Source organism: Symphalangus syndactylus, chromosome 15, assembly GCF_028878055.3.
Source record: "Symphalangus syndactylus isolate Jambi chromosome 15, NHGRI_mSymSyn1-v2.1_pri, whole genome shotgun sequence".
Classification (NCBI taxonomy): domain Eukaryota; kingdom Metazoa; phylum Chordata; class Mammalia; order Primates; family Hylobatidae; genus Symphalangus; species Symphalangus syndactylus.
The window spans coordinates 77,092,547-77,119,765 of NC_072437.2; the positions used below are offsets into that span (position 1 = coordinate 77,092,547).

Here is a 27,219-nt window from a genome sequence, read left to right on the forward strand (position 1 = left end):
ATAAGCACTTGGCTTTTGTACTTGTTTACTTTCCTATGCCCTTATCGCTATTTTGGATCCAAGCTATTTAAGAGAACTCAACATTGCATTGTCTCACCATATAGTCCAACAAGTAATCCGCCGCTCTCCTGCCCCTGTCTGATACCCTTCTTGGAGCCCTCATTCCCCTCCAGTCTAGATGTGTTGCCCTTTAGGCCTACTGCAAGCTGCTTGGCTGTCACACTGGGATTTGTCTTCTTCACTAGCCTGTTCATTGGCTTGTTTTGGGTATTCCTGATTCTTTGGTCAGCTCTGAATAGTATTTACATGAGTGTAATGATGTAAACATTGAATAGTTATTTACCAGAACTCTGTGCCCATGGCTATATTAGGAAGCCTGGGGAAGGTGAAGTTTGGGTGTGTTTTGGTGGAGGAGGAGAATTGTATAAGACAGTTTAACTCTCATCTTCTACATCAGGGAATTTGTAGATAATACCTAAAACTGAAAAATCAAGTAATAGTATAAGCATGTTGGATAGAAATATGGAATGAAATGTCAGAAGAAACATCTACAGTTACCTGTACTGGTTACTGGAACATAATGAGTGTTCAATAAACGTTAGTAAATTCTAGATCTGAATAACTGCAAAGTACAGCTGATAACTCCAAATTAAAAAAAAATGAATGTAAATATATGCTGAGTTCTCTCCAAATTTTTCATTAAATTGTTGCCGGGCGCGGTGGCTCACGCTTGTAATCCCAGCACTTTGGGAGGCCGAGGCGGGCAGATCACGAGGTCAGGAGATCGAGACCACGGTGAAACCCCGTCTCTACTAAAAAATACAAAAAATTAGCCGGGCGCGGTGGCGGGCGCCTGTAGTCCCAGCTACTCGGAGGCTGAGGCAGGAGAATGGCGTGAACCCGGGAGGCGGAGCTTGCAGTGAGTCGAGATTGCGCCACTGCACTCCAGCCCGGGCGACAGAGCGAGACTCTGTCTCAAAAAAAAAAAAAAAAAAAAAAAAAAAAAAAAAAAAATTGTTTCTATTTGTTTTCATTTAATTTGCTTCCTCTGTTGCTTGATGTACACTTTTATTCAGAGAAATACTTGTTTTTATTGCATGTGCAGGCATGTGTGGGAATTCCATCCAGTTTATTTTAGTATTTGGCTTACAATATTTTTAACTGAAATACTTATTGTTTCTTTAAGATATAAGTATTATGGCTACTGGTTTAGTAATTTGCTGATATTTTGCTATTTGCTATATATATATATATATATGCACTTTACTAATAATTTGCATTGTTTTCATGAACTGTGTAAAAATTTACCTAATTTATTTTGGTTTCAGAATTGTACTGAAATATTACATTTGCAAATATTAGTATTTGCTTTTATAATATATCATATGTGGTATATGGTTTATCAGTAAATTTGCTGTGTTTTAGCTTACTGTTTAGTAGTATTTAATGCCATTATATTCATCTTTAACAATCTAAAATTTTTTAGGCATGGAAGATGTTGTTATGCCTTTAGAAATTATAATTCCCTACAGGATTACAGCATATTTTCATAACCACAAGAAACTTTTCCCCTAGAAGGTTGTTAAAATCACTTTCAGTGTGTGAATTAGGAGAAAAAAAATGAGAATTGTTTTATATACATACTTGTCTTAGATCTTGGCAAAAATGAGAAACCTCCTTGAATGGGTCTAAGAAATAGCCTTATACAATAGCAAATTGAGGATTATGGAATGTACTAATGTAATTAGTTATTTCAAAATATTATCAGACTTCAATTAGTCTAAATATACTGCTCTGTAGGCAGCTGTATAAAAATTGAGAAACTCTAATTTATAGCTGTGTTATTGATATAGTATAACAGTTTTAATTAAAAGAATAACTCAGTATTTATACAATTTAAATATTTTATCAATAGAGCTGTTGATTCAGTACTCTTCTTAAAATTAAAATTAACTGTCTTAGATAATTGAGAAATATATTTACTCTAATAGAGGAAAAATAGAGGTAGGGTTTTATATATTACAAATATCTGTTCTGACCCACAGTTTTGCTAAAAGAGATTGTGAAATATTGAAAACATAGTAGTTTGTTTTTATTTTTTCATCACCTAACTCAAAAGAAAAACAAAAATCCTGATTTTTAAAATATAAAACTAGAGTATTTTTAATTCACAGGTTATATTTTACCTAAAAACTTTTATTTAAATCTAGATCTTTTTAAAGCATTCTACTCAGTTAAGGAACTGTTTTGTTTCAGTTTCTGTTTTGCAACCTGAAATTTTCTTTGCTTTTAGTGGTATTGTTGGAAATAGTGCAACTACATTATTGACTACCATTGAAGAAATGCATTTGCTAAGCAAAAAAATATTCTTCAATAGCTTGAGTCTTCATGCAAGTAAATTAATGGACAAGGTATGTTTGAAAAATGTAATTATTAAATTATGTGAATGTTTCACATTAAAGATGTTTTAATGATTTTTGAATTGATTGATAACTTTTCCCATTACATTCTGTGTTCTTTTGAGTTCTTCCTGTCACCAACAACTTTCATTTTGAGATGGCTCACTGGACCTAAGTTTATAGTCTTTGTTCCTGAAACAGTATAACATTGAGTTATAATTGGAGATAGGGTCTCAGGCTCCAATTTTACTACCATTTTTTTCTATCACAGAAGTTGTTTAATTAAAGCAAACACTGTATTTAGCTAGGGGCTAAGATGACATACAGATTGGAAAACCAGAACTCTTACAAAATATTTTTTCCAAACAGCTTATATTTTTACCCCTGATGTTGCAGTTTTGTCCAAATGTATGCTCCTCTGAGTTATATAATTATCTATGAAAACAAGCAAGGAAAAACATCCCACAAAAAAACAAACAACAAAAACCTCAAAGAGTCCCGTAAGATCTTAATATCTTAAATTGAGCAGGGTATTTTGGCAGGACCTTAAGGAATAGATTTACAATGATCAAATCCTTCTTTATTTTTGTTTCATTATTGAGAACATGAGTTTTTCAAGGATGTGTCACAATCACCATACTGGCTTTTTAATTGTACTACTCTATCTAATAGGCTAGCTATATTAGGCCCAGGTTTTGTAATATGGTATAAAATAGTCAGTAGCAATTTAGTCCAGAATACCTGGTCAATCTTCACTTTCCTAAGTTCAGTCTTCACTTTCCTGAGCCTTAATAGGAGTCTCCTTCCTGACCCACATGCATGACTCAGATTCATTTGGAAAAGCAACATGAATTTGTGGAGCTGGAATATCTACCTTAATTTTTCTTGCCTTATGTTATTTCTGTTTGCATCAACAGTTTACTAACAATCATTTCTGGTTATATTTGTTTTTATGAGTTCTTATTTAGACAGAACTCTTCTAAAATAATTTATATATGATACACAAACATTAAACATGAACAAATATGTGCTAGCTGTTGAGAGTACAAGGATGAACACTCAACATCTGTTGGCCTCATTAAGGTTGCTTCTCCTTTAGTGGAAAATGACCAAATAAGTCTGGTTATTATAGAATCCTGTGATTTATGAAAGACATGTGCCTAGGTTATATGCTAGCACCAAAGGAGGAGTATATTTAGCAAACTATCTGTACTCCTTTACAGAGAGGAAGCTTTCCATAGAGAGATGTAATAGAGTTGAACTTTGAAGGACAGGTAGGCTTTAGATAGGTGAAGAAAGGAGTGCATAGAGGTCATCTTAAATAGAAGAAACAAATAGAATATGCTAGAACATGAGTATGAGTTACCTATAAACAAATTTTTCATTTATTAAAAAATATCACTTGTAAAGTGATGTGTTTTGTATATATAAATGGGGAGGCTAGGGTGGAAATAGGAAAATTAAAGGAGTATTGAAACTGTTTTTATTCATACATGATCTAAGGGAAGGACTCTGGGAATAGGCGAGAGGGGACAGATTCATGAAGGGTAAAGGTAAAATCTTCAAAACTTGATGACTGAATGTGGGTTAGTGAGAGGGAGTCATCTAGAATAATTCCTAGGCTAATCACAAATATCTAGAATGCAGAAAGAGGGTACAATTTGGGAGATAAAGATGGTATTGTCTAAATTAGATAAGTTGAGTTTGAGGTGCCTATGAGAGATCCCTCTGGAATTGGTCTAATCTAAAAGGGAGTGATACATTTGGATTTAGAGAGTTTTACATATAAGAGATAGTTGAATTAATGGGTTTGGATGAAGTCACTAGGAATAATTTTTTTTATAAGAGTAGAGTTACCAGGACAGTCTTGGGAAACTCTGACGTTTAAGAGAAGGAAAAAGAGTCAACAGTATGATGCTGAGAGAGGATGACCAGAGAGGCAGGACAAAAATTAGGATAAGATTTTATCAGAAAAGCCAAGAGAAGACAGTTTCTAGAAGGAGGGCATGGTTAATCATGACAGATGCTTTTAAAGGGTTCTAGTAGGAGGCTTGTTATCTTTGGCAATATATATGTGATAGGTGACCTAAATTGGCAATTTTAATCCTGTGGTGGAGATAGGAGCCAGATTGTAGTACGTAGAAAAGTTCATGGGTGAGCATATTACCCAAAGCTTTACCAATTAGAAAACATATGGGCCTCAAGACTGAAAATAGATGCATTAGGCATTTGTATTAAGAAATTTGAAACAGAGCAATAAAATAAAGATATATGGGAAGGATGGAATTAAATTTCTGTGACCAATTAGAAAACAAAAGCAGAATTGAGTATTTGTTGAAAAGATAAACAAAATTGACAAACTTCTAACAAGTCTAATCAAGAAAAAAAGAAAATTAAGTTTTTAGAAATTAGAGACAATCCACAAATGAGAATTAAAACTTAGAGAGTACCATGTGCAGTTTTGTGCTAATCATCTAAAAATCAGAATAAGATGAATGCTTTTTAAGGTGACATAAATTGGTAAAATGTGAGTCAAAAGGAAGTGGAAAGTGTGAATATACCTAAGGAAGGAAGAAAAGTTATTAAAGAACGTGTTGCCAGGCCTAGTTCAGATTATATGGAGAACTCCATGGAAAGCTTCCCAGTTTGTTTTAGGTAGTATAACACCGACATAAAACCTTTTAAAGATAGTCAGTAGTGAAAACCATAGATCAGTCACTTTTTAAGTTTTAAAACTTCAAAATTCAGCATTTATATATTAAAACCAAGAATGGTTTATTACATGAATATAAGAATGTTTCAGTGTTAGGAAATATACTAAATGAGTATATAAAATAAATTTTATATTCTATTTGATCACGTTGGGGAAAATCTTAATAAATAAGTCATTGATGAATACTTCCTTAAGCATATAAAGAGAGATAAAACAAACAGCCAACATCATAATTAATATCAACATACTAATGGTTCTTCTATTTAAGTGAAGAACAAGAATGCTTGCCAACACTTTTAAATAATAACCATGGTAGAAAGACCAGATAAAGAAATGAATTGTAAATATTTTAAAGGAGGAGACATTAGATTATTTATGGATGTTATGATAGTCTATTTTGAAGACCTAGGAGAATCAACTAAAAAGCTGTACAACCAGAAAATGAATTCTAGTGAAGTCGTTGGTGAAAAGATCAATGTACAAATGTAATTAATTTTCTTATATACCAGCTCATGAGGTGCTCAATAAATACTGGTAACATGAATGGTTCAGTTCATTTTCTGCTGGCCTATATTCCATCACTATGTTGCCATTAGCTTTAAATCTCTTGCACCCTTGCCATTTTACCACATTCACTTTGCAAAACCACCTTGAATTAATTCATTTTTCAATTTTTCCTGAGCTCTGCTAAAGAAAATTACATCATACCGACAGGAGTCACTAAAAAATTGTCTCCAATGTCAGGAAAGCCCTCCAGGAGGTCCAGCAAATGCTGATTGTCCTTTGGCAGCCACTCACATTTACCTTACTTATTTTCACCCATTTCCTCAAATCTACCATACTACCTCCTACTGAAAAAGTGCCAACTCTTGCTAAAACTGGATAATGGACATTAAAAAAAAAATCTTTACCAACATGATGAGCAAAAGTGACATTTTGTTTTTTTTCTCATTTGGATTTCTGTGATTCTAGTGAGAATGAACATTTTAAGATATGTTTTTGGCTGTTTGTGAATTGCTTGTTCAAGTCCTTTGCCATTTTCCTATTGGGTTGTCTTGTTTGTTTCTGATATTCTTTATGCATTAAGAATATTAACTCCATCATATGTATTACAGACATTTTGTCCATGTTATCATTTGCCTTTAAAATTTGCCTGTAGTATTTTCTGACACATCAACTTTTAATTTTTTTATAGTTCAATAGAACTTTTTTTTATAGTTTTTTTCCCTTGGGAGCATTCCATGCTTGAAAGTATTCCCACAAGAAAAAACATTTAGAATTTAATATATAATAAAGTTAGCATCTATTAGTGGGGAAATGATAGATTGTTTAATACATTTATTTAGACGTATTTTCTTAGGTGTTTCTATGTTTTCACTTTATTTTTTTAAGCGACAGGATCTTACTGTTGTTGCCCAGGATCGTAGTTCACTGCAGCCTTGAACTCCTGGGCCCAAGCCATCCTTCTGCCTCAGCCTTCCAAGTAGCTGGGACTATAGGTGCATGCCACCATGCCCAGCTAGTTTAATTTTTTTTTTTTTTTTTTTTTTGTAGAGACATGGTCTCACTATGTTGCCCAGACTTGTCTCAAACTACTGGCCTCAGGTGATCCTCCTGCCTCAGCCTCCCAAAGTGCAGGAATTACAGGTCTGAGCCACCACACCTGGCCCTAGCCCTGGTTTCACTTTTGCAACAAATTTTTAATCTACTGAAGTTTATTATTGTTCAGACTGAAAAGTTAGTATCTTATTCTTTCCCAAGTGGTTATCCATTTATTTTGTTTTATTCCCAATAGTAAATTTCTATATATTTTATTAGTCATGTAAAAGTTAAAATGAAAGTTGCAACAAAACAGGAAAACATACAGTTGACTCCTGAACAACATGGGAGTTATGATGCTGACCCCTGTGAAGTTGAAAAAATCTGCGTGTGACTTTTGACTCTCAAAATGTAACTTCTAGTTAGCTTACTATTGAATGGAAGCCTTGCTAATAACATAAGCAGTCAACACATTTTTTGTTGGATGTATTATATACTGTATTCTTATAATAAAGTAAGCTAGTGAAAAGAAAATGTTATTAAGAAAATCATAAGGGAGAGAAAATATATCTACTATTCATTAAATGGAAGTGAATCATCATAAAGGTCTTTATCCTCATTGTCTTCACATTGAGTAGGCTGAGGAGGAGGAAGAAGAGAGATTGGTCTTGCTGTCTCAGAGAGTAGCAGAGGGAGAAGACAATCTATGTAAATGTGGACCTTTGTGGTTTAAACATATGTTGTTTAAGCATCATCTGTAATGGATAGTAAAAGGCAACTGAAGGATGACATCTTCCAATTAAAACTTTGAACAGAATAAGATGAAAATGAGGGAAGAAAGTAATTGCAATCTGAATATATTAATTACCAATCAATATTGCAGCTTATGTGAGTTTATAGCAGTGAATGGGCTCTGATCATTATTGTTGTTGTTTTTGTTGTCATTATTACTAATTGAACCCTGGATGTTTTTCTCAGATATGAACTGGGCCATATTTAGAGTTAGTTTTACGTTAGATTGTGACTGTATTATGATTCTCTTTACAACTCATATGTTGCTTTTATCTACAACCATTTCAGGTTTTTTGCAAGAATATCTTCCTTTCATCAAATTTTAATGTTCCACAATTTTATATTAGTTATATCTTTTACTTATTCTGCTTCTTGAAAATGATTTCACTTCCTCTAAAAACACTAGCTTTATGAAGAAAACAATATTTATTGTAGAATGTTCTTCATTAGCAAACCACCCAAGTGGAAATTTTTGTTAATAGAATTTTAAGTGGATAGTATAATTGTTAGAAAGAATAGCTTTTAAAATAAAGGTATAGCCAGAGAGGAATTTTTAAAAATATGATTGCTTTTGTGCTTTTAAAAAGACATACTTGGGAGCTAATTCTTTATCCAGCATGAAAAAAAGAAAATTCGAGGACATAATTTTATTGAAAGATGTACCTTTTCCCTAACAAAGCAGTTGAAGCACTTGAGTATTCAAGTAGGCATACTCCCTTCCTTATGAAGCTCTCCTGAAATATTCATAACTGCAAATCTAGTGAAGTTTAAAGAGAATATGTATCTATACTGCAAAAGACACAATGTTGTATCAATTTAGGCTAGACTGACATTTTCTAAAATTATTTCTCACTATAGTAATAGTACAGTTCTAATTGCAAGGATATAGCCTGTCTTAAATGAAACCCATATCAAATTAATAGTAGTCAGGATTGATTTGCCCAGTCCTCTGGAGAAAAAAAAACAAACAAACCCCAAATGATTCTTTAAATAAATTGTCATTTAAATTCTAGGATGTGGTTACTGCTTTGAATCTCTTTTTACTACTCATAGCATAGTATGTGGATTAGCAGCTTGGGCATCATATGGGAACTTACTAGACATGCAAATATCTCAGGTCCTGCTCCAGAGCTACTGAATCGAATTATGCATTTTAATAAGATTCCCAGGAGGTTCATGTGCTCATTAAAGTTTGAGAGGTGCTGTTCTGGTTGAATAGTTTGAGTTTTACATTATTCCTTACAGATGATTCAGCCAGGAAAAACAAACAAAAAACCAGATTTGTTTTTTTTCTGAAATGCTTTAACATTTAAAAAAATAAAAGTGTGTAAAATAAGTTGTAATTTGAAATTATTTCAAACATGTTAGTTTGTAGTCTTAAATTTATCTTGGACAATTTTATTGACTTAAAAACTTAAATTCCACATATTGTCAATTACTAGAATGTATGCATTTAGAGCAAAAGGAATGTATATATTTATATATATATATATATATACACACACCCACTTCTTTTATATATATATATATATATATATATACTCTTTTATATATATATATATTTTTTTAATGGATATAGAGAGAGAATGAGGAAATTAGTTTAAAAATATGAAGACTTTGTGTTTGGTTGGCTAGTCTTTATTTTTTGAAAGCAAATGGGCAAAGGGCCTTCTAAGAAGCTACACAATAGAAAATTATAGGACCTTAAATGGAAGATAGCTGAAAGAATAAAACTAAAGTTGGTAGTGGGATGAAGTTGTAGGAACAGCTCTTGGAATTTTTATGGTGCAACCTTTTTATTTTTCTCTAGTAAAAGTCAGAGCACCTAAACTACAGAAGGGATAAAAAGTAAATAGTCACAAGAAGAATGAGGACTTTTGTGTATAGCTCTACATATTTAAAAAAAGGGAGGTTCTAATATATGGAATATGAAGTTTTCAGTAGCTTAAATGCTTTTTTTTTTTTAAATTTATTGATTGATTAATTGGTTGGGTCGGAGTCTGTTTCTGTCGTCCAGGCTGGAGTTCAGTGGTGTGATCTCGGCTCACTGCAACCTCCTCCTCCTGGGTTCAAGCGATTCTCCTGCCTCAGCCTCCCAAGTAGCTGGGATTACAGGCATCCACCACCATGTCCAACTAATTTTTGTGTTTTTAGTAGAGACAGGGTTTTACCATGTTGGCCAGACTGGCCTTGAATTCCTGGCCTCAAGCAATCCACCCACCTCAGCCTCCCAAAGTGCTGGTATTACAGGCATGAGCCACCATGCCTGGCCTTTAAATGCTATTAAATGTGAAATTTTTCTGTATACTTCAACTTTGTGACTTAGAAAATATTCAAATTTTGAAATAAGTATTTCATAATAATAAGACTTGATGTTTAGTATGTAGAATAATATAAAGAAGAAGAAGAACAAAGGAGCTCACTTTTTTTTTTTTTTTTTTTTGAGACAGTCTCTCTCTGTCACCAGGCTGGAGTGCAATGCACAATCTCTGCTCACTGCAAACTCTCCCTCCCGGGTTCAAGCGATTATCCTGCCTCAGCCTCCTGAGTAGCTGGGACTACAGACATGCATCACCACACCCAGCTAATTTTTGTATTTTTAGTAGAGACGGGGTTTCACCATGTTGGCCAGAATGGTCTCCATCTCTTGACCTCGTGATCTGCCCGCCTCAGCCTCCCAAAGTGCTGGGATTACAGGCATGAGCCACTGCACCCAGCCGAGCTTTATTTTTAACTGCAGATATAGTACCCAAGTCTAAAGTATACAGTTAGTTGAATGTTTGTATTTGCATATGCTCGTTAACTATCACCCAGATAAGATATAAAACATTTCTAGCACCTCAGAAGGCATCCCTTTTCCCCTTCCCAGTCAATATCTAACCCCAGTGTAAACTGCTGTCTGACTACTGTCTCGTTTTCCCTGCTATTAACTTCGTGTAAATAGATTCATACAGTGTATACTTTTTTGGCCCTGACTTAACGTATCTGTAAGATTCGTATATTTTGCATGTTCAGTAGTTCATTTTTAAATTGTTGTGTAGTAATTTCGTTATATATATTCACCACAATTTACTCATTCTGTTACTGATGGACATTTGGGACGTTTCTAGTTCTTGGATATTGTAAATAAAGCTATTATTAATAGTCTTATACATGTGTTGGTGGACATAAGTTTTTATTTCTCTTGTATGTATGCCCAGAAATGGAATATCTGGATTATCAGATTGATTAGCTTTACTAGATATTGCTAAGTATTGGTGGACATAAGTTTTTATTTCTCTCGTATGTATGCCCAGAAATGGAATATCTGGATTATAAGATTGATTAGCTTTACTAGATATTGCTAAGTATTTTTCCAAAGTAATTGTCCTAGATCACTTCACCAGAAGTGTGGAAGTTTCAGTTTTTCCACATTCTCTCCAGTATGTGATGTTGTTAGTCTTTTTAATTTTAGCCATTGTAAAAAGTGTGTGGTGGTATTTCATTTGTTTGTAGTTTGCATTTTTCTCAAGATGAATGGTGTTGAACAATTTTTCGTGTTTATTGGCTGCTGGATGTACTTTCTTGTGAAGTTTTCTTTTAAAGACTTGCAGAGTCCTTACTGGGTTGTTACCTTTTTCTTATTGACTTGTAAACAAGTATTCAAACGTGTTTGGATACAAGTCCTTTATGGAATAATAAGCATCACAGATATTTTCTATCACTTTTTGAACTGTCTTCTCACTCTCTTAGTTGTGTATTAGATCAACAGAAATTCTCAATTTTTAATTCAGTCTTGTACAACAAGCTGTTATTTCATGATTAGTTCCTTTTGTGTCCTGTTTAAGAAATCAGGCTATCCCAAGGTCATGAGGACATTCTTCTGTATTTTTCTCTAAGAAGCTTGATTATTTTAGCTTCCACATTTAGGCCTTCAATCCATCTCAAATTTTTGAGTGTGGTATGAAGGTAGGGGTCAAGTTTAATTTGTGTGTGTGTGTGTTTTTTAAATTACTTTATTTTCCTTGCTTTCAATTTTTCTTGCCTTTGGCCTTGATCCATGTCATAATGTCTGCTAAAATATAACCAGATACCTAATACCATGTTCTCATAGTAGGTCTTCAACAGATGTTTGATAGATTGAAAAACTAGAAGAGCCCTAGAAGCTAATCTTCTCAGTCATCTTTGTCCTTAGCTACATATGTATTTCTTAGGTTACCTGAGACTTTTATGTTTTTTTCCAGTTAAGTTGATATTTAATAATTGATTGTCTTAGTACCAGTAGTGTAGTTGCAGGTGGTTTTTGTGCTGCGATACAGGTATAGCCTTTCTTACATTAAAGATTCAGTCTGAGTTTGTTGGGGATACTTAGGTGAGCAATTGATGGGGCTCCACATTAGAAAGGCAATATATGGCTCAAGGAGAAATCCTGGGCTTTGGAGTCTGATAGAGCTGTACTCAAATTCTAACTTTTCCAATCATTATGACTTTCAATAAGTTGTCACTATGTAATTGAGTTTTTACTAAATGTAAAACAAAGAATTATGGCACAGTCAACGTAGCTTAACCTGCCCTAGGTCACATAGTCACTAAGGGTGAATATATATCCAGGTCTGCCTAATTGCTAAGCCTGTGCCTACTTCCTGGTGGATGTTCCATACATAATAGTTCTTTTAACATTTTCCTTTTATTTATTTTTAATTTTTATAAATTTATGAGATACTAATGCAGTCATGTTACATTTATATATTATGTAGTGGTGAAGTCTGGGCTTTTAGTGTAACCATCACCTGAGTACTCTATATTGCACCCAGTAGGTAATTTCTCATCCCCCATTCCCCTCCCACCCTTCCAACCTATCTGAGTCTCCAGTGTCTGTTATTCTACTCTGTGTCCATGTGTACACATTATTTAGCTCCCACTTATAAGAACATGCAATATTTGACTTTGTTTATTTCACCTAAGATAATGGCCTCAAGTTCCACTCATGTTGTTGCAAGAGAAATGATTTCATTCTTTTTCATGACTGAATAGTATTCCATGGTGTGGGTGTATGTGTATGTTTATGTATGTGTATATGTATGTGTGTATATGTGTGGTGTGTGTGTATATATATGTAACACATATATGTGTGTGTCCATAAATATAACATATATGTGTTAAATGTACACACACACCACATTTTCTTTATCCAGTCATCTGTTGATGGGCACTTAGGTTGGTTCCATATGTTCACTATTGTGCATATTTTCATATGGATATACACTTGATCCAGCACCATTTGTTGTAAAGGCCATCCATTCCCACTGCAGTGAAGTGGAAATGGTCATAAATCACATGACCATGTATGTGGATTTGTTTGGTAATTGTGTATTCCATTGATTTATTTTAGATTATTTATTCCATTGATTTTATTTTATTTAGAATCAACTTGTGCATCTTTAAAATAAAAAAGCTTTCTGAGGCTTTGATTAAATCTATAGATCAGTTGAGGAGAAATTAATATCTTAATGATACCAAGATTTCCAATTTATGAATATCATATATCTCTCCATTTACTTAGGTCTTTAGTTTCTCTCACCTTCTATAGTGTTCAGGCCTTGCACATCTTTTGTTAGATTTATTCCCAGATATTGAATGGTTTTTTTGATGCTTTTGAAATTTATTTTTCTTTTTAAATTTTATTTTCCACATATGTGTTTCTAGTATAGAGTTGATTTTGATCATTGATTCTGTTTCCACATACCTTTAAGGCAGTTTGTTTTTGAGTGCAAGAGTAAGCCATTGAAGATTTGGTCTCACATCTTCATTTTTTAAAGCATTTTAAAAATATCATTGGGACTGCTGTATGGAGAATGGAAAGTGGGTATGGAGGAGCAAATTTGGAAGAAAGGAGACCACTTAGGAGACTCTTAGAGTAAACCTGGCAAAAGTGGCCTGCTATAGAGTAGTAGCATAGGATGGTTTGGAGCATTTGCATTTGGAATATATTTTAATGGTATAGAGATAATTCAGTAAATTAAATGAGGGAAATGAAGAAAAGGAAAAATCAACAAATACTTTTTGGTTGTTGATCTGATTAACTGGATAGCATTAATGCTTAAATACCCCCATTTAATGTTTGTAAAACAAAAAGTGATAACTATTGTTTCTACTCCCTTTTGTATTTCATACAAACTCTAAGTTCTTTAGAAGATTTTTCTTTTTTAAATAGGGCAGTGAAGACATTAGCTGGTTCTTTCTTTTTTTTTTGTTTTTGTTTTTGACATTAGCTTTTGTTTTTGACAAAAGAAAAATTTTAACCTTACCATATAATGCTAATTTCTGTGTTTTAAAAAAACTTATAAAACAATATATCTAATTTTACTTGTGTTTAAGATTACATTGGAGCCCATGAGTGGGCTTCTATTAATCTATAATTGTTTCTGTAATTTTCCATGTTTATCTTTTTTTTTTTTGAAAAACAAATGGTAAACTCAATGATATTCTTAAAGATGTCTGCCTTCCTCCTCCACCTGTAACATGTAAGAATCACCAGTTTGAAAAGTTCAAAGCATATGAGTCACAAGCATATAAAATTAGCTAGCAAAATTTCAATGTAGCAAAACATTTAGGAAGAAAGGATGCTTTATGTAAACTTGAAGAAGGCCTCAAGAAGTCTCGCTCTGTGGCCCAGGCTGGAGTGCAGTGGTGCAATCTCACCTCACTACAACCTCCACCTCCTGGGTTCAAGCAATTCTCCTGCCTCAGCCTCCCGAGTAGCTGCAATTACAGGTATGTGCCACCATGCCCAGCTAATTTTTGTATTTTTAGTAGAGATGGGGTTTCGCCATATTGGCCAGGTTGGTCTCAAACTCCTGACCTCAGGTGATCTGCCCGCTTCGGCCTCCCAAAATGCTGAGACTACAGGCATGAGCCACCATGCCCAGCCCTGATGTGTATCTTGCATTTTTCATTTAACATATTGGGGCTTAATAAAATGTTAATTCTTTTTTTTGGAAACATCTTTAATACTGTACTTATGGATCCCATTCTTCCACGCAGAAGCCAGTTTTAGATGAATTATTTTGGTTCATTTTCCCTATTAAATAGCATTTATAATGCCAAAACATTCCCTCATAGTACTGTTGGAACATGTTTATTGTCCAGAGGCTTACTAAGAAATGACTTACTGTTTAGTCCCTTGGTATTTCAAAACAATTGATTAAATATATAGTAGTATATGTATATGTTTTATGTTGTGACTATGCTGCAGGAACATAAATTGAATGTAAGTGACCATAGTCAACAGTTTTTATTGATATCCATTATGCTTAAAACATTGTGAAGGATAGAGCAGTTAAGAAGATACGTGCCTGAAATAAGGAATCTAATCTATTTGAAGTAGACATTCTCACATGTCATTTTAGTAGTCTTGTACTTTGGATTTAAAAACAAGCAAAGATGTTTGCTTATTGTCCCTAAGGGAGTATGCTTTGAATATAACCAGTTATTTTGTATCCATTCATTCACATGAACGTGCTTAGGTTAGTGGCACATATCCATGATATAGGTATCTGGAAGTAATGTGGCCATGTTTACAACAAAGCTTACCTGCCTGAGCAAGTACTTGCATGCCTGCTGTAGATACTCAGCAAAGTGTCATGTGGCCAATGTCAGGTTACAACTCTAGTTAAGATTTATGAGAGTTTAAGATCATGACAGAAATAGAGGGAAAAGTCAAACATACAGAATAAGAAAGAGGGAAATCTTTATTTGTAAGGCAAAAGTTCACATTTTCTTCAACTTTCTGTCAGTATGTAAGATTTCTATGAATAGCTCAAGTCCTGGCATAAGTAGCAGTGATAATATTAACACCTCTTTCTCCCAGTCATATCACTCTGAGGATGCATCTGCCACTCACTTACTGGTGCTGACTGGTTTCCAAGGAAGTGGAGTGTGAATAAACTTGGATTTTCTACACAGCTTAAAGCTTATAGGAATTTCTGTATTATGATTATTGTTTTACATGAAGTTCATAAATTGTTTTTTCCTAATGGTTGCTACTACTTGTTTTAGGCTCTCTAAATAACAAAGCCCACTTAATTCTAGTGTTTGGCCCCCACAGCCTTATATGGAGATATGAAAGACATAGTAAAGAGGGTCTCTTCCCTAAGGGAGATTATGGTTAGTATAAAGTAAGTGCAAGAATGCATTGGAGGGACTTCAAAAGAAATATAGACTTGGCAGGGTGCGGTGGCTCATGCCTGTAATCCCAGCACTTTGGGAGGCTGAGGCGGGTGGATCACGAGGTCAGGAGATCAAGACCATCCTGGCTAACAAGGTGAAACCCCGTCTCTACTAAAAATACAAAAAAATTAGCCGGGCATGGTGGCAGGCGCCTGTAGTCCCAGCTACTCGGGAGGCCGAGGCAGGAGAATGGCTTGAACCCGGGAGGCGGAGCTCGCAGTGAGCCAAGATCATGCCACTGCACTCCAGCCTAGGCAACAGAGTGAGACTCCATCTCAAAAAAAAAAGAAATATAGACTTGTCTCTTACAAAATTTAACCATTAGGAATGAATTTTACAAAATTAAAGTGACAAAAGTGAGCTATTTCTCTTCCTTAGATTTTCTTTCTGTTATTCTGCTACAGGATTTTATAGTCACAAAGTTTGTTTATCTGAAAAACTGCCATAATTTTCACTTAGCCTTAGAAGTGTGGTTCTTACCTTGTTGCCGATCTAATGGATGTGTGTAAAAGCACCTCATAGAATGGCAGTTTGCTGAATGACTTGAGTTCAAGTAGCACTCACTTGCAATGATTTACCATCAACTCTAACTATGGCAAAGTGTGACTTTAGCCTTAAATTTAAACTCCTTAAAGACCTTATTTCAAGGGAGAAAAAAATTTCCTTTCAGCTTTCTCCCATCAGTGTGTAAGTTTTACATCATTGGTCTTCTGTTTTGTTTGGCAATTAAAAATCTCTTGTGTTAATTTTTGAAAGTTTTTTTTTTAAGATTTATTGCTTCCAAGTGCAACAAAAATAAAAATAAATAAATGGGACCTAATTAAACTAAAATGCTTCTGTATAGCCAAAGAAATAACCATCAGAGGAAACACACAACTCACAGAGAAAATACTTGCAAACTACGTATCTGAAAAAGGACTGATATCCAGAATACAAGGACCACAAACAAATCAGCAAGAAAAAAGCAAATAATCCCATCAAAAAGTGGGCAAATGAGATGAACAGCCATTTCTCAAAAGAAGATATACAGATGGCTAACAAACATATGAAAAAATGCTCAACATCACTAATAAAGGAAATGCAAATTAAAACCACAGTGAGACACTACCTTACTCCTGTAAGAATGGCTATTACTAAAAAGTGAAACAAAAAAAAACATATTGGTGTGGACATGGTGAAAGGGAATGCTTATATACTGCTAGTGGGGATGTAAATTAGTACAACCTCTATGGAAAACAGTAGGAAGATTTCTTAAATAACTAAAAGATCTACCATTCAATCCAGCAATCCCACTACTGGGTATCTACCCGAAGGAATAGAAGTCATTATATCAAAAAGACACTTGCACACATGTGTTTATTGCAGCACAGTTGCAGTTGTAAAGATATGGAACCAACCTAAGTGCCCATCAACCAATCAGTCGATAAAGAAATTGCAACAACTTGAATGGAGCAGGAGGCCATTATTCTAAGTGAAGCAACTCAGGAATAGGAAACGAAAAACTGTATGTTCTTACTTATAAGTGGGAGCTAAGCTATGGGTACACAAAGGCACACAGAGTGATATAATGTACTATGGAGACTCAGAAGGGGGAGAGGATGAGGAGTGAGGGATAAAAAATTACATATTGGGCACGATATACACTACTTGGATGATGGGTGCACTAAAATCTCAGACTTTCCCACAGTACAATCATCCATGTAACCAGAAACCACTTGTACACCAAAAGCTATTAAAATTAAAAAAATTTTTTTTTAAGATTTGTTGCTTCCAAAAGACACTATATATACTCTCTCTCTCTCTCTTTCTATATATATATATATATATATATATATATATATATATATACACACACACATACTATATATTATAGTTTATAACTCAGAAGAGAAAATTACACATTAAACATTTAGGTTCTTAATCATACAAGGTTTGTAGTTCTACTAGAGCTGTACTCCTCATCTAGGTTCCCTGGATGATTTGTTAAATTTTTTTTTTTTCTGTTTATGAAAGGTATTGGGAACTGAAACATAACGTGTTTGCTCTGGTTTCTATAGCTGTCTATTTCTATATTATAGCTATTAGAATGCTAGCAGATCTTTCTGATTTGTACTAAGCCAAAGATTCCACTGAAAAAATTTTTGAGTATCTTCTGTTCAGTTTATATTATGTATATGCATGCACGTATATAGAATAGCTTTATATTTAAATTTTTGGAATTATGAGTATGTTGATTTCTATTAAATGTATATTTATTTTAAAAACAAATGGAAACACAAAGAAGAAAATAACACTCATCTACATCCTGTCACCCTGAATTAACTGTTATTAACTGCTTGGTAGTTGGTAGTTTCTTTTAGGGGGCAGAGATCACTCTATTAATTTTGTAAAACTGATATGCATATATTTATACATAATTTAAACCATGGAGAAGAGCACAAAGATGAAAATTTTTTAAAAATCCTCTTGGAAATAACATTAGTTAACTTTATTATAATCAGTTTAACAACAGTCTAGATATCATTTTAAGTAGGAACGATAAATAGAATACTTTTGTGAAGATAAGATCATATTCTGGAGGGTTTTTTTAAGTTCACATTTATTTGAATTTAATGAAAGAAAAGGAGACAAAACTGAAGAAACTGTGGAACTTGAAATATGTGTCTCTTCACCCAAGAAATATATTCCTTCAATTTTGTAAGTTTTGGCTTTATGTGTTTTGGGGCTTTTTTGTTGGGTGCATATATGTTCATAATTATTTTATTTTCTTGATGGATTGACCTTTTTATCATTATCAGATATCCTTTATTTCTAGTAATAATTTTTGTTTTAAAGTCTGTTGTGTCTGATAATTAGTATATTAGTGTAGCTAATTTAATCTAGCTTTCTTTCAGTTATTGTTTGCAAGGTGTATCTTTTTATATCCTTTTACATCTAATTTATTTTTCTCTTAAAAGTATGTCTCTTGAAGTTGGCATATAGTTGGTACATGGTGTGGTTTTTCAAATTAATCTGCTAGTCTCTGCTTTTTGATTGTCATGTTTAATCCATTTACACTTAATTTAATTGAGGGTAGAGTAGGATTTATGTCTGCAATTTGCCCTTTTGTTTTCTGTATGTCTTAAATGATTTTTTTTCTCTGTGTCCCTGTTACTTCTTTTACATTGAGTAGATATTTTCTAGTCTACTAATTTAATTCCCTTATTTAAACATATATGTATGTGGGTATAGGGTTAGTTATATTTCCTGAGTGGTGTCCTGGGAATTACAATTAGCATCTTAATTTATAACAACATACTTTGAATAGTATACAAAAACTTTGCTCCTGTATAGCTCCATTCTCCTCTTCCTTTATGCCATTATTAATACAGTTAAATCTTATTACATTGTATGCCCATCAACATAGACTTATAATTATTGCCTTATACAGTTTTCTTTTAAATTAGAGTTATGAACAAAAAATACATTAAAACTGTCTTTTATAGTTATCTTTGTTGGAGCCTTGACCAGTGCTCTATTTCTTTATGTGGATCAAGTTACTTTCTAGTGTCGTTTTCCTTAGTATTCTTGTAGGACAGGTATGCTAGTGAAGAATTTTTGCCTTTATTTGGAGTGTCTTAATTTCTCCTTTATTCTTGAAGAATAGTTTTGCTGAATTTGAAATACTTGGTTGACAGTTTATTTCAGCCTGTGAATATGTCATCCAATATGCAGGCTTCTGGCCTGCATGTTTTCTGATAAGAAATCAGCTATTGATCTTGTCATAAATCCTTGTTCATAGTGAGTTATTTCTTTCTAGTTGCTTTCAGGATTATCTGTCTTTTGACAGTTTGATTATGACGTGTGTTACTGTAGGTCTCTTGAGTTTATCCTTCTGGGGGGTCAGTTCGCTTCTTGGATGTTGATTAGTGTTTTTTAAAATCAAAATGGGTAAGCTTTCTGTCATTGTTTCTTCACTGCCTTTTTTTCTTTGTTCTTTCCTTCTGAGATTCCCCTTTATACTTACATTGTTAAATGGTGTCTTATCTCTGATGTTCTGTTCATTTTTTTAAATTCTTTTTCTTTCTGTTTCTCAGACTAATAATCTTTAAGTTCCTGTCTTTAAGTTCACTGATTATTTATTCCACCTGCGCAAATCTGCTGTAAGGCCAAGCACAGCAGTTCACACCTGTAATCATAGCATTTTGGGAGGCCAAGGCAAGAGGATCACTTGAGCCCTGGAGTTTGAGACAAGCCTGGGCAACATAGCAAGACTACCATCTCCACAAAAAAGAAAATTAGCCAGGCTTGGTGGCATGTGCCTGCAGTCCTAGCTGTTAATACTTGGGAGACTGAGGTGGGATGATCACTCGAGCATGGGATGATCACTCGAGCATGGGATGATCACTCGAGCATGGGCTGCAGTGAGCTGTGATTGCACCACTGCACTTTATCCTGAGTGACAGAGAAAGACCCTGTTAAAAAACAAAAAACAAAAACAAACAAAAAAACCCTATAGTGAATTTTTCATTTCAGTTATGTACTTTTTGACTCCAGAATTTCTCTTTGGTTATATTTTATCATTCCTGTCTCTTTATTGATATTCTCCATTTGGTGAGACATTGTTTTCATACTTTAGTTCTTCAGACACGATTTTCTTCAGTCTTTGAACATATCTAAAATAGCTTGTTTAAAGTCTTTGTCTAGTAAATCTAACATCTGGACTTCAGAGAATGTTTCTATTGAGGTGTTTTGCTGTGCATGCTGTGCATGGACTGTATTTTCTTGTTTGTTTGCATGTCTTATGATTTTTTTGTTCTTGTTGTTTTTATGAAGGAGAGAGTATTTTTGGACATGCTTACTTTGCTATTCCTGGTGATGTCACTTATGTATTAACTTTCTACATGAAACAATCTTATAATAAACGCCGGTATTTGAAAATTCTTACACCTTTCTGCCTACCTGCCACTAGGATATAGTCTCTTACATTGTCTTCTAAGTGCTATTTTTTAAAAATTCACAAAATGTTACTTTATTAACATTGTAAGTATTCTGAAAACATTTTTAAAGAAATTCATAGGCACTTCTTTTTATGTATCATGGTGCCACCAAATAAGGATAGTGAACTTGGCATACCTTCTATTTAGTAAGTGCAAGGCATGTTACTCAGCCATGCAACAATCTCATTTAATATTTACAGAGTCCCTCTGAACCTCTGAAAAGTTAAGTAACTTGCTGAAGATTACACAACTAGTAAGTGATAGATCCAAGATTTGAACTTAATGTGTTTAACTCTAGAGCCCAAGATATTAATGGTAATGTTATACTGTTTCTGTGAAGTGATTTTCAAAATGTGGGACCCATGGGTTACCTTCTTGAGAGACTCCTAGGGTGCTTGTTGAACTGTCAATTCCTGAACCCCTAACCTATGACGTTTCTCTATTATATTATAGTTGGGATAGTGCTGGTCTATGGACTGCTTTTTTCTTATGATTTGGGCTAAAAAATAAAACAGTAGGCCATTTTAAATCCATATTAAAATACAATTCTACGATTCAATTGAACACTAACTTTTCAAATTAATTTTTTGAATTTTAGAGTACAAGGTGACATATTCTGAGATAAGCTGACAAAAAACTTTTCTCTCACTTTGTGTGCTGTTAATATAGTTCACAGTAAGCTATTGATAAATTATAGGTTTCCAATGTGTGAGTCTGTGCTTTATAACTTTTATTTTTTTTTTACTATGAACTTATATTTATACATTAAAATTTAGTGGAAAAAGTATAAGGAGTGGGTAAATCATCTCTTATTTTAGGTTGAACTCCCACCACCTGATCTTGGACCAAGTTCTGCACTAAATCAGACACTCATGTTGCTGCGTGAAGTTTTAGCATCTCACGATTCTTCAGTTGTACCATTAGATGCTCGTCAAGCTGATTTTGTGCAGGTATGTTATAAATTCATTTTTAATGATTGTTTTTTGCTCTTCTATTGTACACTCTGTTTCAGTTCTGGAATTTTGTAATTCATATACTTTGACAGTCCCTTTCTTACTGTTGATTTTCCATCAAATATTAAACCAGTTCTCATAACTTAAAAAGCATTGATTTATGTTTAATCTTTTCCTATGTGCTTCTATAAATTGGCTTCCTTGCAATTAGTTTGGCATTAAGTATCATTAACCCAAAACCATATCAGTGAATGAGAAATAAAGAATTCATTTTATTTTTCATTTGTAGGTTTTATCATGTGTCTTGGATCCTCTCCTACAGATGTGTACTGTATCAGCCAGCAATTTAGGCACAGCTGACATGGCCACTTTCATGGTCAATTCACTATATATGATGAAGACAACATTAGCTCTATTTGAATTCACTGACAGACGTCTAGAAATGCTACAGTTTCAGGTAAATTTTTCTATAAAATAACTATTTACTATGATTGAATCTTTTTCTCTATGTGATAGCTTTAAGTTATTGGTTTAACTAATTTTAATGACCTAATTCCTATAGATCCCTTGATATCATCTGATGAAAGGACACACACGCACATATGCAACACACACACACACACACAAATTCAGTATTTCGGTTTTCAGCTTTAGAGGAACCAGAATGTGTAGTGTTTAAAATACTTGATTCATAGCATAGTATGTGATAGTAGATTGAAGCTTTTCTGATTAATTTAAACAGTTATTCTGTATGCGGATTTTAGTTTCTGAACTGTGAATAATATGCTATATTTTTCAAGCTGCATAGTTAATGCAAAATGTGTTACAGAGGACAGATATATTTTTATCTATGTGTAAACCAGTGTTAGGCAAAACATTACAAATTGCTATACCAATCACTTGAGTTCTTGAGTCCTATAAAGCAAATGGTTATCACTTAAGAGTGTATATGATGACTAAAACAAAGCCAGTTGTAAAATTTAGTAGATAGTTGGATTCCAATTTTAAGCAGTGATTATTGGTAAATATACTGTTTTTTGAAAAAACAACTCTGAATGTTCTGTGCTATCACACATATATCAATAGTTTGACAGTGGGTATAGGAATAAGTTTTGATATATCTAAATTTATATTTTCTAATTTTTAGTTTTTTCTTTTAAAATAAATATATCAGAATTTTCCATATTTGTGGTTTAAGTTCAAATAATTCTACAGAACTTCTTATGAAAAGCCGCCAGTGTACCATCCTCTCCACCCTGAACATCTCTTTCTCATTTCTCCCTCAAAAGCACAATTTCTTTCAGTTTTTATAGTTGCTTCTTTTGGTATTTATATTTGTAATTCTAAACAGTTATGTGTATTTCTACTTATAGATTTTTTTAGTTTTATATCTAATGTATTAAATTAGATATAATCTAATACATTGTGAAATGAAATGAACAATGAAAATTTAGTTATCTACTGCTACTCCCCCAACTCCCCTGGATAAGAATATGGTCATACTTAAGAGTTTTCCCATCCTCCCAATGTAGCTATATTATAAATTTTGGTTAGATCAATGTTTTGTTAAATTATTATTACTATGTAAACATTATTGGTGACTGAGCCATGTAATGAAGAATGGTTAATTTACCTTTCTTGGATAACTTTTTCATTTTCTGTGGAATTAATAACATTTTTATTTAAGAAATGTCACATTTTTCTGTATTTGTCACTAAGTCAAGCCCAAATCCCTGCCATTTATCTAAATCTTAAGATGTTAAGATATGTCAGGTGTTTATCAATTTGCTTTATCACCAATTATCTATGTTTCTTATGTGTTCCATAGCTATTTTATGCATGGTAAAATTCTTCTTGGTCTGTGTGCTAAATTGAGCTTATTAGTTTATTCACGTTATCTATGTCCTTGTTTATTTTTGCCACCTTTGGATGTGTCAACTGGACTTTTACATGTGTTTCAACATCCTCCAGAAATCTCTTGAGCCAGATCTTTGTTAGTCCTGGCAGCATTTTCAGTAATTGTTCTGTCAGCAGATAATTCAGGTTCCCCTTTCTCCAGACTCCACCAGCAATTTTCCCAGTGCCCTTTCAGACCCCACTGGCAGACCCCTTGAGTGGGTATTCTAAGTGGACAAATCACAGTGTGGAAGTGCTTATTGGACTATTCTTGCATTATGCTTGTTAGTGTGCTGTCAGCCAAGACTGGCCACATAGAACAGCCTGGATTCAGTGTGATAGAGGACAATACAAGGGTGTGGATGTGTGGAGGTGTGGTTTATCACATTTCTCCAAAGTAACAATTTTACCTCGTTGGGTAAAGGATTCTTGATTTTAGGACGTTTACTACCAATAACCTATTATTTTTTTCCCACTCTTATATAGCTTCTTCCAGTGTTTCAAGCAAGGAGTCCAGGCTAGTCCAATTCTTTTGTTTTTAGTAATCTAGTCCCTTCATCTGGAAACTTACAGGGATTTTCCTTTGAGTTGATATGTTTTCCCAGAGTATTTTTGGTATGTCTCTTTTTAAAAATTATTTGCATCTTGGACTTTGGAGAACCATTTCAATGTAAAGATTCAAACCTTTCTTTTGCTTAGTAAAGAGTTCTATTTCTTTAATCGTCACTTTTCTATGTGTTACTTTTTATATTTTCAAGCCCCTGTCCTTGGTTGGTTTTATCTTATGGATCTGCCCTCTAATTTCTTTTTAAATCTCTTTACTTTGATCTATTTCTTTGATATTTGCTCTGTATTACTTTCCTTCCATTTTTCTTTCAGATCGCTGATTTGATGCTTAGCAGTAACTCTTTTTCACCTTCATTAAGTGTTTACCTTTGCACACTTTGTTTTTCTTTGGTTTCTAGTAAATCCCGCAAGTAAGGGCTCTAATTTTACTTCCTTGAGCATTTGTACTTTATGTCTTTCAGTAGTGTTGCCTCAGGAAAGAAACCATACTTGTTCTGATTATTCACAAGGGCTTTCTTTTAGCTTCCTCACCTCTTTTAAATCACTTCTAAGTTTTTTAGGGGGAAGAGCAGAGCTACTGGAGTTGCTTTGAAAATGGCAATCATTTAGATGGTAACAGATATCGTAGTTGACAGTGTACTGTGTCATTAGCAAGCAAACTGGTAAAATCTGGGGGAACATTCTGGTGAGGAATAGAAGGAAGACCTCTAGACTCAGGATTGTGCTGGCAAAAAAAAAAAAAGAAGAGCAAGCTTTTTCTCACCAGGGAATGTTTCAACCCATCAAGGTAGTTCTCTTCTGTGGTTTTTATCTCCATTAGCGTTAGTTGGAGTCCCCCAAAATAGCACAAAGCTAGGGAGCCCATACTACTCACATCTGTTAGCTGCATCTTCTTAGGTAGTTCCTGAACCTGAAATCTTTAGTTAAGTTTCTACTGGGCCCTCAGCTCTTCCCTGCTTGTCACAGACCTGCCTTATCCTCAGGAGAATTTACTACCTGAGCTGTAATGGGATTTCCTCTAGGCTTCTCTAGATGGTATATTTGATTTGTTAAGTCAGTCTAGAAAGTTGGAAGCATGAGGATGACAGGAGGTCAGGAACATCAGGCCCTCATCTCGCAATTCTTCCTATTTTATTTTATACTGTTGTTGTTTACTAGTGTTTTTTGTTTGTGTTTTGTTTATTACCAGCTTTTAAAAGAGCTGAGAAACGACCCAAATTTTGTGACTGGAGGATAGTCCTAGAATCTTCCTTGTTTATAATTTTTAAAGTAAGACTTTTTCCCCCTTTCATAGAAAGACTTACTGTTTGGGGGAAGAAAGAGGCTTTGTTACAGAGGTGATCCCTGTGCCTCATCATCAGTGCCAATGCAAGGCACTGCATCTACTCTCGTCAGTGTCATTCTTCTTGTAAAATGTTTTCTTTGTGTTTTATTTTAGATCGAAGCACATTTGGACACACTTATAAATGAGCAAGCCTCTTATGTTTTAACTAGGGTAGGCTTGAGTTACATCTATAACACTGTACAGCAACATAAACCTGAACAGGTAAGTGCATAGATGTTCCTTCCTAATTCTAAGAACATGCCAGTTTAGAGTATGGCTTCTAGAGCTGCACTCTGGATTCTTGGCTCTACCACATATTAGCTATGTTTTCCTGGGAAAGTGACTTATTTTTCTGTATCTGTTTCCTTACCTGTGGATTGGGGGTAATAATAGTATCTGTGTCATAGGGCTGTTCTTAAGACATAATACATGCATAGTTCTTAGATGACTTCCTAAAATATGGTAGAGTGCCCCACAGTATTAACAATCCTTTTTATTAAAAATAGTTTTTGTTAAAAGTAATGAAAATATACAAAAATTAGTATTATAAAATGTCTAAAGAATATTCATACTAGTAAATTTTTCAGATTCCTATATCACATTAGTTAATTGAATGTGCAGATTACTGTATAAATAGCAGTCATCTTCTTTTTAATTTAGCAAATTGTTGCCCATTACTTTGAGAAGGTAGTCACTTCTGGGGCCAGCATATGATCTTGTTAAATTATAGAACCCTAGTAGAAATAAAGGAGTGGTGGGAACCTCAGAAAACCATGTAAGCCATCTTTCTTAAGAAAGCAAAGAACTCATTCAAATGGCATTAACATGAAGACTATGTTATGGCCCAGAAACTCTTAAATGAAGCTCTTAAAACACAACTTTTCAATTTTTCTTTGCCGAAGTAGTAAGCAAATTCTACCAGTAGGAACCAATTTTGCTGCCTTTCTGTACTTTCTAAAAGTATCAAAGTGAAACTGTTCAAGCCTCCATGTGTCACTGGCATCTTCCAGTGCTTCATTGCTTTCATTTTCTTGCGTATGAGTAAACTTAAAGTATCATGATATTTCTGTTGTTAATAAACTTGAGCACCTCTTGCTCCCTCCAACAAATCACAGTCCCTGATCTTATTGAGATTGAAGAAATTACACTTGAGTTCTTTGGAAATAAGCTAAATGATTTTCCAAATTTGGGCAGTGCACTAATGGACTATATTCAGTAAGTGAAATGAAATGTATATCTCCTTTTTTACGTATTGGATCTGCTTTTTTTTTTTTTTTTTTAAATAGGGCTGTTTAGCTAATATGCCCAACCTAGATTCTGTGACACTGAAGGCTGCAATGGTAAGTGTATAATAAAACATTTTAATTTAGATTTCCTTATGGATCAATAGTCTTCATTTTTTGCTGTGTGATAATTTCATTCTGGGTGACACTTTTTATCTCTTGATATGCTGTATTAACATTGGGTCCAATAATAATGACTGAGCCTGTATTCCTTTAATTGAGCAGTTCTGGCCAAGTCTTACATTCATAGTAGTGTTCCACTATGCTCTGATAGTCTCATCGTTACTGTTTAGGATTACTGTTTACTCTTTATTTTTAGAGTTTTATTCCTAATTTAAGTGAGAAACAGGAATGACAGATATGAAGAAATTAGGCTGTATATCATTATAAGCTTGTTACTACCTTGATCCTTCGTTTAAAGTTCCTGACATGAAAATCGAAATTAGATTCCACTCTTAAAACAGTATGTTACTCTTTAGTTTGAGACTCACTGAATTTCCACTTTATTACCTTCCTTCTTTTCAGGTGGAGATCTTGTACCTTCCTTTTTGCATGATCACTACTTT

General features: G+C 33.9%; 1 protein-coding gene across 6 annotated transcripts in view; it reads left to right on the forward strand.

Annotated features, from left to right (window-relative positions):
* COG6 (component of oligomeric golgi complex 6) overlaps positions 1-27,219 on the forward strand; it is a 103,535-nt gene that overhangs the window by 49,112 nt on the left and 27,204 nt on the right. For 3 of the 6 annotated variants that reach the window (XM_055245241.2, XM_055245237.2, XM_055245236.2), the window contains exons 13-17: positions 2,294-2,411; positions 21,449-21,580; positions 21,873-22,040; positions 25,485-25,592; positions 26,657-26,710. In XM_055245241.2, the coding sequence (XP_055101216.2) occupies positions 2,294-2,411; positions 21,449-21,580; positions 21,873-22,040; positions 25,485-25,592; positions 26,657-26,710 (580 nt within the window). The remainder of the gene's footprint in view (positions 1-2,293; positions 2,412-21,448; positions 21,581-21,872; positions 22,041-25,484; positions 25,593-26,656; positions 26,711-27,219) is intronic. The other 3 variants (XM_063618849.1, XM_063618848.1, XM_063618847.1) reach the window with 1 other exon arrangement.